Here is a 13,980-nt window from a genome sequence, read left to right as displayed (position 1 = left end):
CCAAGAAATGGTCAGAAAAAAATTGTTTTGTATAACAAAATATCGGAAAGAAAACTGTAAATTTGTTGGATTATGCTTTCGTAACCCAATTATTTTTATGGATATAAAAATCATTTATTGAATGAGCCTATGAACATCAAAATGAAAAATTTCAACCCAACCAAAAAACGAAAATGATAAGACTTTTGAAAAAAGAAGGTATAACCAAAACAAAATTAGTCAAAAGGCTGATCCAAGAATCAGTTTTTCACTAAGCTTCAACAAGAATAGATTTCGGGATCCCAAAATCAGTATTTTATTGGTGATTGACCATTTTTTCATATGGAAGTGTTAACTTTGATGAAATCTCGTAAATTGATTAGAACCACAAATTTGAGTCCTGCGTAAATTGATAAGAACCACAAATCCAAATTACATCAAAAACTCGTTTTATAGTAAAGAAATCTTACAGGGTAACAACTACTACAAACTCAATAATATAATAAACAACACACTTTATTTAAATAAAAAATAAATACTCTTTTAAACTATTTTTTTTTGTCAACAGCTTTAAATTAAACTCAAAAGAGCCATTGTAGCTGCCATTTAAATTCTATAATGACTCAAAAGAAAATACATGAAAAATCAATATATACCATCGACTAATCACAACCTAGTTTAGTAACACAAGTTTTTAGACCTAAGGGTAAGAGTATATATCGTATACATATATACAAATTTTTAACTTGCAAGAAATCAAGTCACATGATCACATGAAGACTTATCAACAAACAGAGGTTAGGATTTTCGGAGATGAGAATTATTACAAACGAATCAATCAAAATGCAAAGTTGATTTTTCTATTAATCAACAAGGTTCACTTGTGTTCAAGCCAAATTTTAAACAAGCCAACTAAATTTGAGACGAGATTTTCAAATGATTTATACCAATCATATCATTGGACAATGACCGTAAATTCCGAAACTCTTGATGATCTGCTACCCCCTAAATCAAAAGAGAAAACTGATGATTCCAAGGATGAAAAGAAGCCTGCAAAATCTTTCTCATTGAGCAAAGACCAAAAATGGGTGTAACTTTCATATTTCAGGATTTGATAGAACATAATTTGTTGTCATTTTCAGGTATGAAGAATAGGTTAGTATCAGTTCAGGTTTTTAAACATTTTTAGACAAGTGAAAAGATAGTGTGTTTATTACCTTGAGAGTGTATGTATTCATGACCAAGGCCAGTTCGCATCTCGCCACGCAAAGCGACATCCTCCAAAACTACTACTACAACCATCTCCTTTTAACCCATCAAATTTGTTGGTTTTATCAGAATCAGACCCATCTAACCCGGGGCAACGAAGTTCTTGATCGCGTTTCGCTGCTTCCTCCCTGTATGATGGGTTCGAGTATCTCGGGTGTTGAATGAAAGGTACACTCTTCCACCAGAGTTGAAGTGCCTAAACAACGAAATGACGTTAAGTTGATCAACGTTTTGAGTATTTGTACTTAAAACGATTTTTGAGTAAATATAAGTCACTTACATGCCAATAGATCCATATCGCAACCTTATGAGGCATCAACCAGAAGAAAACAGCGGGATCAGACACCCGCGATAGGGGTATCCTTTTCGCCTTTAATGTCGCAGAGAAATAGTTACCGAAATGAGGATGTTGAGATGCAATGGAGACAGATAAATCATCTCCAGGTTCATTAGCTCTGATTTTCCAATTCCCAAGCATATCCTAAAAGGTTATTTAACCTCTAATCAATCACACAAAACTGATAAAACATCAATCAAAGAAGTTAATAATATCAAAGAACAACAACATACCATGAAAGGACTGACTTGTAATGATTTAGCAACCAAGTCAGATTCAGGGTCAAATACAAATGTCACTCGTTCCCCCCACGGCGTATTTGTAACCTACAAAATTCCTCTAATCAGATCAATAGATAGAGACACTAATACCAATAAAGCCAATGCACCATAAGGTTTCATTACTATGAGAGACATAAGCAAGAAACAGAGGAACAACAAAAACCTCTGATTCATATACCTGAGCAATGCATTTACTTAAGCGCTTACTTGACCCTTCCAAGTCATAGCAATAGTATAAACTCAATGGGTTTTGTTCATATCCAACGCTTGGTGGTATTGTCAATAGAAATCTGCACCACGAAAAAATTACAGATTCATCAAAACTACTTCCTCTATCACAATTACAATTTCTGAACTGATAAAGATTCATTCACCTAACAATTTCATTACAAAAACAACCAAACTACACTGTTAGAGAGCAAAACATAACCATAAAACCAAACAGAAACTAAAAAAAACACTCAATTTTGCAAATCTAACTAACTCCTGATCAACAGAATCTTTCAAATCTTGTTTGTTCCTCAAAAACATTACGCATTATAAAGTTTCAGTTCTAGGTATCAAAATCCAGATTCTTCCGATCTTGGACGAGTCAACAAACTTACATTGGCCCGGTGGTACGAGAAACACGGCGAGCTTCGTCGGCGGAGAAATGATCCGGCGGTGTGTTAATAGCTTTGTCGAGGTCAAAGAGTGCGTAACGAACGGAATAACGGAAAGAGTGGCGGACAGGACGGAGACGGTCGTGCCAGACTGTGCCTTCGTAGAAAGAGACATTAGGATCGACGGCGGCGCGTGAAGGAAGGAGACGGTGGAGAAGGAAGCGAAACGGGAGGAGAAGAGAGAAGAAGATGGAAGTGATTGAAGTGTAGATGATTGAACAGAGGAGAAAGAGCAATTCCATATCTCTACCTCTGTCTCTCTATCTCTATCTGATCTTTTTCAAAAATCAGAGATTGACATTGATGACCCTTCAAATGCAGAGGTTTGGTATATTTATGATTTAATGCCACGTTTAACGATAAGTATTAATTTAACGAGTAATTTACTTTTATTATTTTTGAATCTAATAATGCCGTTTTAAAATGCTATAAGTTAGTATTAATTTAGAATTTGTCTCATAGAGGCCATTGTTATCTTCAGTGACAGTATATTATTGTGTTGTGTGGACCCAAAAGCCAAAAAGGATTGTTTTATTTAATGTTGCAACCAGTTATTATCATAGGGTATTTATCGTATAATCGTGGCTGTTGCGTGGACGTTACTAAACCACTGTATATAATATGTATTTGCATATGGATAAATAATTAAATCATCTCTCAAATTTATAAAAATTTGCATTATGAGAATTCACAGAACTAAAACTCGTAGAATGAAAACTGCATACTAGAAAATCAGATAATAATTTTTTTAAAAAAAAATCAGATAATAAAATAAATAACTGCATACATTTGATTGGTAAATTTTTTATAATCGCATTAAAATAATATTTTACCATATATGTGTTACAAATCAGAGTATAAAATATACAAAACAATATATTGGTAGAGACTAGAGAGACTCAATGTAAATGCTTTAGTTACGTTTATATTTCGCTTATGAAAATTTGTTCTTTGTGGAGAAAAAAAAAAGTTCTTTTTTGACGAAAATTTGCTTACTGGATAATACTGATCTATTAATTACTGGGCCAAGACACTTGAGGCCCATCAACTCCTAGATCGGTGGAAACCTCAAATCTCACAGTTAACGTAATTAGGTTGGTCCAGGTGGTTAAGCAAACCCAGTGATAATCCACAAATCATATACGTACACGTGCCAATCCAGTCGTTAAGTAACACGTGTTAAATTAACATTGGTTGTTATACAATAGAGAAGCCACATGAGTTCGATGAAAACAATGTAAACATGTGGATTTGATTGCACAACAACAATACACATAATTTAATTCGATTTCGACAATTTCATTTAATTCTTCGATTTCTCCGCTTGTCACTGTTTCGTATCGCCATTTTCTGTTTGCATACACTTGTATATATTTATATTAACAGTCCAAAATTCTTCGAAATTGTCCCGAGCTTTGAGCATATAAAAAATGTCTTCGATAATCCATGGAGCTGGAGCTGCTACGACGACGTTATCGACGTTTAATTCCGTCGATTCCAAGAAACTCTTCGTTGCTCCTTCTCGCACAAATCTTTCAGGTTCGAATTTTATTTGATGATCGATCTGCATTCTCTGATTTCGATTTCTGGTGTTTTGGAGCTTCTATTGAGATGGATTTGTGAGATCTTAAAGCAGTTTCGTTGTTTGATTTTGATGCAGTGAGGAGCCAGAGATATATAGTGGCTGGATCTGATGCGAGTAAGAAGAGCTTTGGTTCTGGACTTAGAGTTCGTCACTCTCAGAAATTGATTCCAAATGCTGTTGCGGTAATGTCTTTGTCTCCGATTTTGTGATTTTTATGGTTTCTCCTTCTAATCTCTAATGATGTACGTTTTTGTTTTGTAGACGAAGGAGGCGGATACGTCTGCGAGCACTGGGTTTGTTTTGCACCTTTTTAGCTTTGCAAATTCGATTTTGATTTTACTCTTTTGTGCTCATTGAAGGATTTAGACACTGCTTGAACAAATCTCTAATTGGATCTTTCATGTTCTGTTCTAAATGATTAGATTGTTTCAGTAGTTTTATTACATTTTAGTGGGGATTCAAAGTTGGATAACGATGAGGAAGTTTTTAACTATGTGCTATTGGGTGTGGTGATGTAGGATCCTAGCCAGTTCTAGAGTAGTCAAAACACTAATCTATAGTTGATAGTGATGGCAAAAGCTTAATGTGTTGCATGTCTGCTTCCAGTAATCATTCTAGTGATGCCTTTGGTTGTGCTTATGATGCCAAATGTTTAGGTTAAACCGTTAAACCATTTAGTTCATTCCCATGAACATAGTTTAACTCTCAAGAACATTTCTGGACATCATACGGCAATTGGTTAGGCTTCTGTTACATATTATGCGACTTTCCATTTAGTGAATGTTTCTGTTAGGGGTTTGTGTGTTGTCTTCATTTTCACATAAGCAATCCATGATGATGTCACCATGGCATTTTCTTTCATGTATTAGTCGTCACAAATAGCACATTTTCTTTATCTACCTTTAAACTTCCATGCTCATATTCAATATAAGTGTCATGATGATGCCTTTTTTTTGTCAAAAATACAAAGTGTGACCAATCTTCTCGTATGAATTTACAGACATGAACTATTGCTTTTCGAGGCTCTTCAGGAAGGTCTGGAAGAAGAGATGGACAGAGATCCACATGTATGTGTTATGGGTGAAGATGTTGGCCATTACGGAGGTTCCTACAAGGTAACCAAAGGCCTTGCTGATAAATTTGGTGACCTCAGGGTTCTCGACACTCCTATTTGTGAAAATGCATTCACCGGTATGGGCATTGGAGCTGCCATGACTGGTCTAAGACCCGTTATTGAAGGTATGAACATGGGTTTCCTCCTCCTCGCCTTCAACCAAATCTCCAACAACTGTGGAATGCTTCACTACACATCCGGTGGTCAGTTTACGATCCCGGTTGTCATCCGTGGACCTGGTGGAGTGGGACGCCAGCTTGGTGCTGAGCATTCACAGAGGTTAGAATCTTACTTTCAGTCCATCCCTGGGATCCAGATGGTTGCTTGCTCAACTCCTTACAACGCCAAAGGGTTGATGAAAGCCGCAATAAGAAGCGAGAACCCTGTGATTCTGTTCGAACACGTGCTGCTTTACAATCTCAAGGAGAAAATCCCGGATGAAGATTACGTCTGTAACCTTGAAGAAGCTGAGATGGTCAGACCTGGCGAGCACATTACCATCCTCACTTACTCGCGAATGAGGTACCATGTGATGCAGGCAGCAAAAACTCTGGTGAACAAAGGGTATGACCCCGAGGTTATCGACATCAGGTCACTGAAACCGTTCGACCTTCACACAATTGGAAACTCGGTGAAGAAAACACATCGGGTTTTGATCGTGGAGGAGTGTATGAGAACCGGTGGGATTGGGGCAAGTCTTACAGCTGCCATCAACGAGAACTTTCATGACTACTTAGATGCTCCGGTGATGTGTTTATCTTCTCAAGACGTTCCTACACCTTACGCTGGTACACTGGAGGAGTGGACCGTGGTTCAACCGGCTCAGATCGTGACCGCTGTCGAGCAGCTTTGCCAGTAAATTCATATTTATCCGATGAACCATTATTTATCATTTACCTCTCCATTTCCTTTCTCTGTAGCTTAGTTCTTAAAGAATTTGTCTAAGATGGTTTGTTTTTGTTAAAGTTTGTCTCCTTTGTTGTGTCTTTTAATATGGTTTGTAACTCAGAATGTTTGTTTGTTAATTTTATCTCCCACTTTCTTTTATTTAGACCCTTAGAATTTTCTTTACACTTTATATGTGTTCATGGTGCTAGTTACAATAAATTTTAACCTGAGAATTTTCTTTACACTTATTATAAACACATACACAACTCATTTCCTTCTGAATCCAGACAACGACTTTATTACAATGACCCCCATGTTAAAATAAAACAAAAAAACTTTCTACGTACCAATAACCAATTTACAAAAATGAAAGTAAAAAACCCCTAGAGAAAGCTTTTGCATTCCAAAAGGGTTCTACTAAAAAGAACCGCCCAAAAAAAGAAAAACAACAGTTAACAAAAAAAATAAAAAGACAAACATTGGTTCTTGGTATCTTATATCACCACTTGGCTGATTTACATTTAGCAGCTCTTCCTGTGTCGTTTAAGAACGAACCAAAAGTCTTGATGACTTCTTCATAGGTTGGCCTTTTGTAATCCACTGCTTGCTCTACCACTTCTTCTGGCTTCGCCCATTTCCACTCCGCAAACTCTGAATCCGCTTCGTTGTTCGCTAGATTGATCTCTTTCTCGTCCTCATCGTTCCTCAGTCTCACTAAATACCTGTAGGAATTATTAAGTTTCAGAACAATGAGCCACATTCTTTGCTTTCACGAAATTAAGTAGTATCGAAGGGCTTACCATTTCTGAGCTTGACCATGCCATTCACCGCCCCAAAGACGGTTAACTTTTGCTTTTACTGCTGGTGGAAAATCATATGTCAACCAATTTGGGACCTGTTTAGACATTAAAGAACCCACATTAGTAAATATATCCTCTGATTCATATCGGTTCGCGCAAGTGTTAACTTAAATGTTAGCGACCTCAGAGACGATTTCAGCTGAAACAACACCAGTTTCTTCTTGTAACTCTCTCATGGCTGCTGACTTTGGATCCTCCCCATCTTCAATGCCTCCCTGTAATATCCTCAGTTTAGTGAGCTATTCAAACTCAGAGATAAATGCAAAGCAGAGAAAACAGTCTCTAGACTCTTTGACTACTTCGAAAATGTTGATTACTTCACCAATCTAGAAAATATTCTCTATCAAATTCTTGACCATGTTTTCATTAGAGTGGTGTTAAACATTAGTAATTTGCTACGTTTTCTCTAAACAACAAAAGTTACAACACCATGAATATTTTGAATCATTGGCTTTTTGGCCAATAAAAGGACATAGAAACAGAGAAAAAAATATCGAAAACTCGCAAAACTTTATGTCATAGTGAGTGAATAAAACACACCTGTGGCATCTGCCATGCTCCTGGAACATTCAATCTAGAAGCTACAAATACCTGTGAATGATAATCATGGTCAATAAACTGAGTACTATTATTACCAGTGGCAAATTAAAAACAGTAATTAATCAAAGAGCTTAACTAAATGATGAAAATGTTACCAGATTATCCGAGTTGATTAGACAAACACCAACATTGGGACGATAACCAGGTGGTAGATTCTCCATTTTTCTGAAACAAATCACCACTTAACCATTATTTAACAGAAGAAAAAGATAATTACAAGAATTGTTTTGGTATCATTATTGTTGGTTTACTGTTTTTAAGTACTTTGCAAAACCAAAAATGTTTTTGTTTCTTCACTCTTTGGCTTATTTATAAGCAGATGATGTAGTTTTGACAGATTCTCCTAAAAAGCAAAACCTAACTACTCTATTGTCTGAATTTGGATCGAGGAAAACAAACTAGAAACTATCATGTTCAAGTTTCTATTCACTAATCAAAGACAGAAACATCCAGAAATGTTTGCAATTCCACTCTTAAGTCTACTTTCAAATCAAAAGAATAATTTTAACTAAATAAAAGAGTCAAGAATCATAATCAGAGTTGGTCAATTCCCAGTAATCAAAAGTCAAAACACAGAATTAGATAACAAACACATAGAAACAAATCAAGAACATACAGATCTGAGAAACAAAAACGAGAAAGCATCGAAAGAAGGAACAAACCTTATTTATTTGTTATCTTTGACTTTGCAAAAAGCAAGAAACAAAAGAAAAGTTTTTAACCCAACGAAGCAGCAACGAAGAACATGTGTGTGTGTGTGTGTTTTCTTTCAAACACAAAGCACACGTATAAATCTTTTACATTAATATATATACAGAATTGGATTCGGTCTAGAACGATGACGTTTCGTAATATCAGCTCTGACTATTTGGCATCTTATTCTAACTGTTTGTATTGGGCCGGGCCCACCGACGACTTATTTTAACATAAATCCAGTTGCCACGTGTATAATATAATGTCGAGACAAACATAAATTAAAAGGTATTTTTGGTTTTTGGTGTGTGATAATTAATAGACGCTTAATTACAGTTTTTTTTGTCAACGTTTTTTTTTTGTTTTTTTATACTTATATGACCTGGTTGTAATTTTCAAATTAGTTGACAAAATTTGTTTTAACTTCTAATGTAAAATTAGTTGACTTTGAGGAGGAATAATATTAGTTCCAAATTAGAAAAACATGTATTTGCTAAAAAGAAAAGTTGTATTTGACGGAGGAAAAAGTGTGATGTCATTGACACTTTGTGATAAGGACAACAACAAAAGAATACATTAAGCAAGTTGGCAAAAAAGAAGCAATCTCTAAAGAACAAGATTTAGAAAATTATAAGGTAATGATAAAAAAAAAAAGGATGACGGCGCACGTTAATGAGATGAGGTGGAAATTAAGTTAGCACCAAGGAATGTAGGCGCACGATAGAGGAGAAAAGGTAGGGGATGGAGTCAATGAGTGGACAGAGAGACGAACGTGCGGTGGTGGGGAAGCCAGGGAGTTGACTTAATAGTGAATTAATGATTATTTTATTTTTATGTTTGTCTTTTTTTTTGTCATTATTATTTACGACAAAAAATGTATTATTATAAATTTGTCTTTGCACTCAATCACGGATCATGAATAAATCTGCCACCATCTCTCTCTGTTTTTTTTTTTATTGATCAAATGGAACCAAATTGATCAATCATGTTTCAACTTTCCCTCTAGGTAACACTACCCTAATTTATCTTTAAAAAGTAAAACTAGTTCATTCTTCCTAGAATACTAGAATCATTGTTTGGAGACCAGCGACTGATTTTCGATCAGCGACTTCTCTTTGAAGACCACCACACTTGTTAGTTTCTACATAAATGAAAACATTCATCAATGAAAATTTACCATCTTCTAGAGTTTCAAGCTTTTCCGTTGGTTATTCCTACAAAGAAATATGTGGATAATCATGTTGAATCCAATTTTAAGTGCATATGAGTGCGTAAACTATCATTGATGCGAGAGAACTTCAAAAATGATCAAGAATCCACCACTTGTGGTAAAAGAGGATTGAAATGCAACATGCAGTTTAAAACTAGTTCCGCCAAAAGATCATCATTAACGAGAAAAATTTATACTTTAAACTTGATTTCTTCCACCACATCAATATATTAGATTTTGAATCAAAGAACACATAAGTATTTACTCAGCCTAAAAACCAGACAAATCCATAAGTCTATAGTTATCACTTTAAAATTTATGGTATAAAAAGTACTCCGAGTGGGGATACTAATCCAGATTAATTCCCAGAGCTATGGCCAATAATTTATAACTGTCCAATAATGGATGTTAGCCTTGCTAGGTTATTTTTAATCGCCATTAAAACGTTTTGGGCCCTAAAAGGCCCATTAAACACATGATATATTTGTCGTTGAGGGCATGTGCTCCCCAATACGTCTTTCAAAGTTTATGTTTTTGTTCTCCTGCCCGTTTTTTGGCATGATTTGGTACTCTAGGCCATATCATATGTGACCCAACTCGTTCAGTTTTTGTTCTTTTATTGATATGAAATATTCAACAATAATCCAACTAATGAAATAAAATAAAACTATTGGTAATTATTTTCAAAAATTAAATGATTAAGTGGGAAATAAACTTTTATAAAATATCATGCGAGAGGCTTCTAAAATAATGTATTAGTCATTATGATATGTAGTATATCTAGGTACTAGCGATTGGTTCGCATTATGTACCTCAACTAGATTTTAACCCGCGGTACACCGCGGGGACAATTTATCTTTTTAAAGTTAGTATAATTTTTTTTTTGCAAATTGTATCTATCTATAATATATTTTTATTTTATAGTTTACAATTGTTATTAAGTAACGTCCTGCCAAACCCGTCCCGCCAAACCCGTCCCGTAAAAAAACCATTTATTTATATTAATGTTGATCTTATTTATGATATGCTTATAAATCATTGTCTATATATTTTTGTCGATGCGGGACGTTGAACCCACACATTTTTTGCCAATTGGTTAATATATGTTCATTTTTAAAATTTTGAATCATAAAATATGACGGAAAAAATTAAAAAAATTTTAAACTCTATATATTATATAATGATGTTAAAAATTGTGATATATCAAAAATTTTATAAGTTTAAATATTAGTAATGTTTTATAAATTTTAAATATATAAATAATAATATTTAAAAAATTAATATGTTTGCTTATAAGGCAAAAAACTTTATTTTAAAATATTGTTAACAAATATGTTTATGCTAATTTAAGGGATTGATTTGAAGTTTGTTGGGATTAAATTTGATTGATAATGTGATTGACAATTTAAATAAAAAATTTAAAGTAAAATTAATTATTTTGGAAAAAAAATTTAATGCTAATGGCATTAGATCGTAAATAAGTCCAAGACCAGGATTTATTTGCTAAAATGGCTGCAAAAATGTATATATAGATTAAAATTGCATCGAGAACTAATTTCCCACATTTTAGACATTCTCTAGAGCGTGGTGATATGTATTTTCTTATATATTTTCAGATTTTTAATTGAATTTAAAATTTTTTAGATATACTCTGCATAATACATTTTCTTAAACCATGGAAATTTTAGGATTTTTTGATCCATAATTTTTTAGTATCCGAAGCGAACCTTTATTCTATTCATATTTAAAGACTGTCACTCTGTCACAAAGAAAAATAACCCTTGTAATCTCACTAGGCAATTACGATTACTTTGTGTAGAGTAAGTTGCTTTTATGTTTTTGGTATATGTGAAAATAAGGTTATTTATGGTTTTCTAGGCCAAAATTTGAAGAATTTTATCTCTGATCAACAGGGGAAAGAACTTTGAGCTTTGTCATTGGCTTTGGAAAAGAAAACATTTGTACGTCCGCAGTTTTGTTTCGTTCGTTTGATTCTCCAACAAAACGAGTTGTTCCCTTTTGTTTTTATTCATGGTCGTTATTCGTTCGCTCTTATGTAACATTTGAAGTTTGAACTGCTATATTATATCTCTCGAAAAATGATTCCAACTTTTGACTCAAGCTAGACTAAAGTCACAAACATATCACCAAATTTGAGTTTACATTCATGTCGACATACCTTTTTTTTCTTTAATAACGTATATACCATCTAAATTTAATAGGATCCCTTTGTTTTATAGTAAATACCATTTAGCATTTTTACTCATAAATTACAAAAATATTGTTTTGACATTTCAGTAATGCTTTTGAGCAATATTTGAGTCGTATATCTGTTATTTCACTTATAATTAGAAAAATCAAATTATGTAGTGTATTAATAAGAAATGTAGTAAAATTTCTAATAATGTTTTGGTATTATCTATGGAAAACCTTATTAGAACAATAATCATAGCAAAATGGTAAGACTATAAAACTTTTTTTGTATATAGAGAAAAGTGAAGAATAAGTTTGAAGGAAATGGGGAACAGACGTGAGACCAGGGGGGAGATGGTTAATAGAGAATATGCTCTGAGTCTGAGACCTCACATTTAATTTCCTGCCACGAGAACGCATCCCATGCGCCACATATATAACTAAATCTTCTATTTTTTAAAACTCAATTTTTAATCATTAATTTATTTTGAATTTTCTGTTCGATTTATAAAATTATACTATAATAGTAAGGGTGTTTATATATTAGTATGATCTCAAAACGTACACGTAGTACTGGTGCTTATATGAAACCCTAGCTTGCAATTAAAAATACATAAATGTGTGTCTCTTCTTCGTTCATAGAAGACAGTGAGAGCTTCATAGCCCGACCTTTACGCAAGGGCCAAACCGCAAAATCTTTCGTATCTTAATTTGTATTATTTGTTGTCATATTTCTGACATATCGTTTTACAAACAAGTGAGTATTCTATGTCAACAACGTATGTCTAGATGTTTGTCGACCTAAACTTTTGTTGGGGTAATCATTTATCATGCGCAGAATTTCAAAACTAATCGAAATTTCCACTCGTAAAAAAAAAAAAACCATAAGTAAATTGAAAAGAAATACTTTTTAACTTTGATCTAATATATACATTTAGAGCACAACCATTTTTGCGAAATCGTTTTATAGTGTATAAATTGATAACTAATGTAATGGAATAATACTTAAATCTTTCTTTCAACGAGTTTATATTTTGGAGTTCGAATCTAAGAACGTAAACTCAAACACGTGAACTAATGGTGCCCAATATTTCTAAAATTCCTAATTTATAGTATAGTATATAAAAGAGACTATACTAGAATTATGCTAATCTGTTGTTTGATAAAATATTTAATCATATGACGAACATATGATGGTTATTTCAAAATACAATGTTAGTTACATTGGATGTTTGAATCAATAATAAACTGCATTATTAGCTTTTGTTTTATTCGTTATTTTTTTCTGAAATATTTTAAAATTGTTGTCGTGTTGATCCAGGAGAAACTCAAGTTCCCAGGATATTGGAAGTCTAGATTCATCAGCTGCTTCTCCTCTTGATTCGTGGCGAATTTCGTCAATGCCACGTGTCCTCTCGTCTAAACTTACAAAGAGACAAAGATTTCGTTCAACCACTTAATTAAGTATGTTAACTATAAATAAATGCTATGGAGCCACAATGGAGCTCGAAGAGGCAAGCAAAGAAGTATATGAGTCGTTTACATAGACCATAGTCCTCTTAGTCCAGGTACAAAGCAAACCTATGGAGTATGAGGTCGAACAAGCTGATGACGCGTGTACAGGCACGTGTTACATCCACATGCAGAAGTATGTAATCTGTTGTGATATATTTATTATAATATAGGATCTGATCAGTGTTGTTTACGTGTTCATTGATGAATGTAGTCTTATGTATATATGCAGTGCATGCATGAGACATTCTATTGCTCAATGTCTTCTGTTTGATCCATCATTTTCCACGTAATACAAGTGTAAGATAAATTAAAAAACAGAACAATTTCGTATCCAAAAAAACAAAAAGTATACTTATGAACTATAATCATCTTTTAAAAAAAAACAAAAAAAAAACGTGAACTATACAAACCTTGTTACCGTTTAATGAAATCGAATTTCTTAAATGTGACAAAACTGAAATAATTGTAATTAAGGTGGCGAGTGATTGACCATCAGAAGTCCATGAAATTGCGGAGAAAGCTGACGCCACCAACACATAAACACACTCCCGATTTGACATTTTTCCCCAACGACCCTAAATTTAAAATATTATGACTTTTTGTAGTATTTTACTATATATAATAAACGAATATAGTTTACGAAGCAGTAGTCAAAGAAAGAGACACATGTGCCATTATATAAGGACTATGTTGGTCTGAGACAACAGACTCCCTCTTCACTTCGACGTCATGTGGTTATCTCCCGATCTTTGGCGTGTAGAATAAAAGCTTCATCTTTATACCCTATTCTTAAA

At 33.8% G+C, this 13,980-nt stretch overlaps 3 protein-coding genes across 6 annotated transcripts; 1 reads left to right on the top strand and 2 right to left on the bottom strand.

The window, feature by feature from the left end:
- Window positions 1-226: 226 nt before the first annotated feature.
- AT1G30130 (DUF1365 family protein) lies at window positions 227-2,965 on the bottom strand. Of its 3 annotated transcripts, none has more exons than NM_102752.4 (6): window positions 2,472-2,965; window positions 2,045-2,156; window positions 1,819-1,911; window positions 1,529-1,729; window positions 1,197-1,444; window positions 227-984 (listed from the first exon to the last, which is right to left on the bottom strand). In NM_102752.4, exons 1-5 carry the CDS (start codon window positions 2,768-2,770, stop codon window positions 1,214-1,216), a joined length of 936 nt encoding a protein of 311 aa, NP_564348.1. In that variant the 5' UTR covers window positions 2,771-2,965; the 3' UTR covers window positions 227-984; window positions 1,197-1,213. The 3 variants fall into 3 exon arrangements, with proteins under 3 accessions (NP_564348.1, NP_001322696.1, NP_973939.1); NM_202210.2 differs by having other exon boundaries at window positions 814-974; window positions 2,472-2,834; NM_001332881.1 differs by having other exon boundaries at window positions 227-1,444.
- A 790-nt stretch (window positions 2,966-3,755) lies between these two features.
- On the top strand, window positions 3,756-6,331 carry PDH-E1 BETA (pyruvate dehydrogenase E1 beta). Its single transcript, NM_102751.5, has 4 exons — window positions 3,756-4,067; window positions 4,189-4,295; window positions 4,375-4,406; window positions 5,114-6,331. Exons 1-4 carry the CDS (start codon window positions 3,959-3,961, stop codon window positions 6,084-6,086), a joined length of 1,221 nt encoding a protein of 406 aa, NP_174304.1. The 5' UTR covers window positions 3,756-3,958; the 3' UTR covers window positions 6,087-6,331.
- Window positions 6,284-8,701, bottom strand: NUDX25 (nudix hydrolase homolog 25). 2 transcript variants are annotated; one of them, NM_001198185.1, is made up of 7 exons: window positions 8,619-8,701; window positions 8,238-8,341; window positions 7,671-7,740; window positions 7,516-7,566; window positions 7,098-7,190; window positions 6,916-7,010; window positions 6,487-6,837 (listed from the first exon to the last, which is right to left on the bottom strand). In NM_001198185.1, exons 3-7 carry the CDS (start codon window positions 7,734-7,736, stop codon window positions 6,615-6,617), a joined length of 528 nt encoding a protein of 175 aa, NP_001185114.1. In that variant the 5' UTR covers window positions 7,737-7,740; window positions 8,238-8,341; window positions 8,619-8,701; the 3' UTR covers window positions 6,487-6,614. The 2 variants fall into 2 exon arrangements, with proteins under 2 accessions (NP_174303.1, NP_001185114.1); NM_102750.5 differs by lacking the exon at window positions 8,619-8,701 and having other exon boundaries at window positions 6,284-6,837; window positions 8,238-8,376.
- Between the last annotated feature and the right edge of the window lie 5,279 nt (window positions 8,702-13,980).

Source organism: Arabidopsis thaliana (assembly GCF_000001735.4).
Source record: "Arabidopsis thaliana chromosome 1 sequence".
Lineage (NCBI taxonomy): Eukaryota > Viridiplantae > Streptophyta > Magnoliopsida > Brassicales > Brassicaceae > Arabidopsis > Arabidopsis thaliana.
Note: the sequence above shows the minus strand (reverse complement) of the source record. Positions and strands in the feature narration are given on the sequence as shown.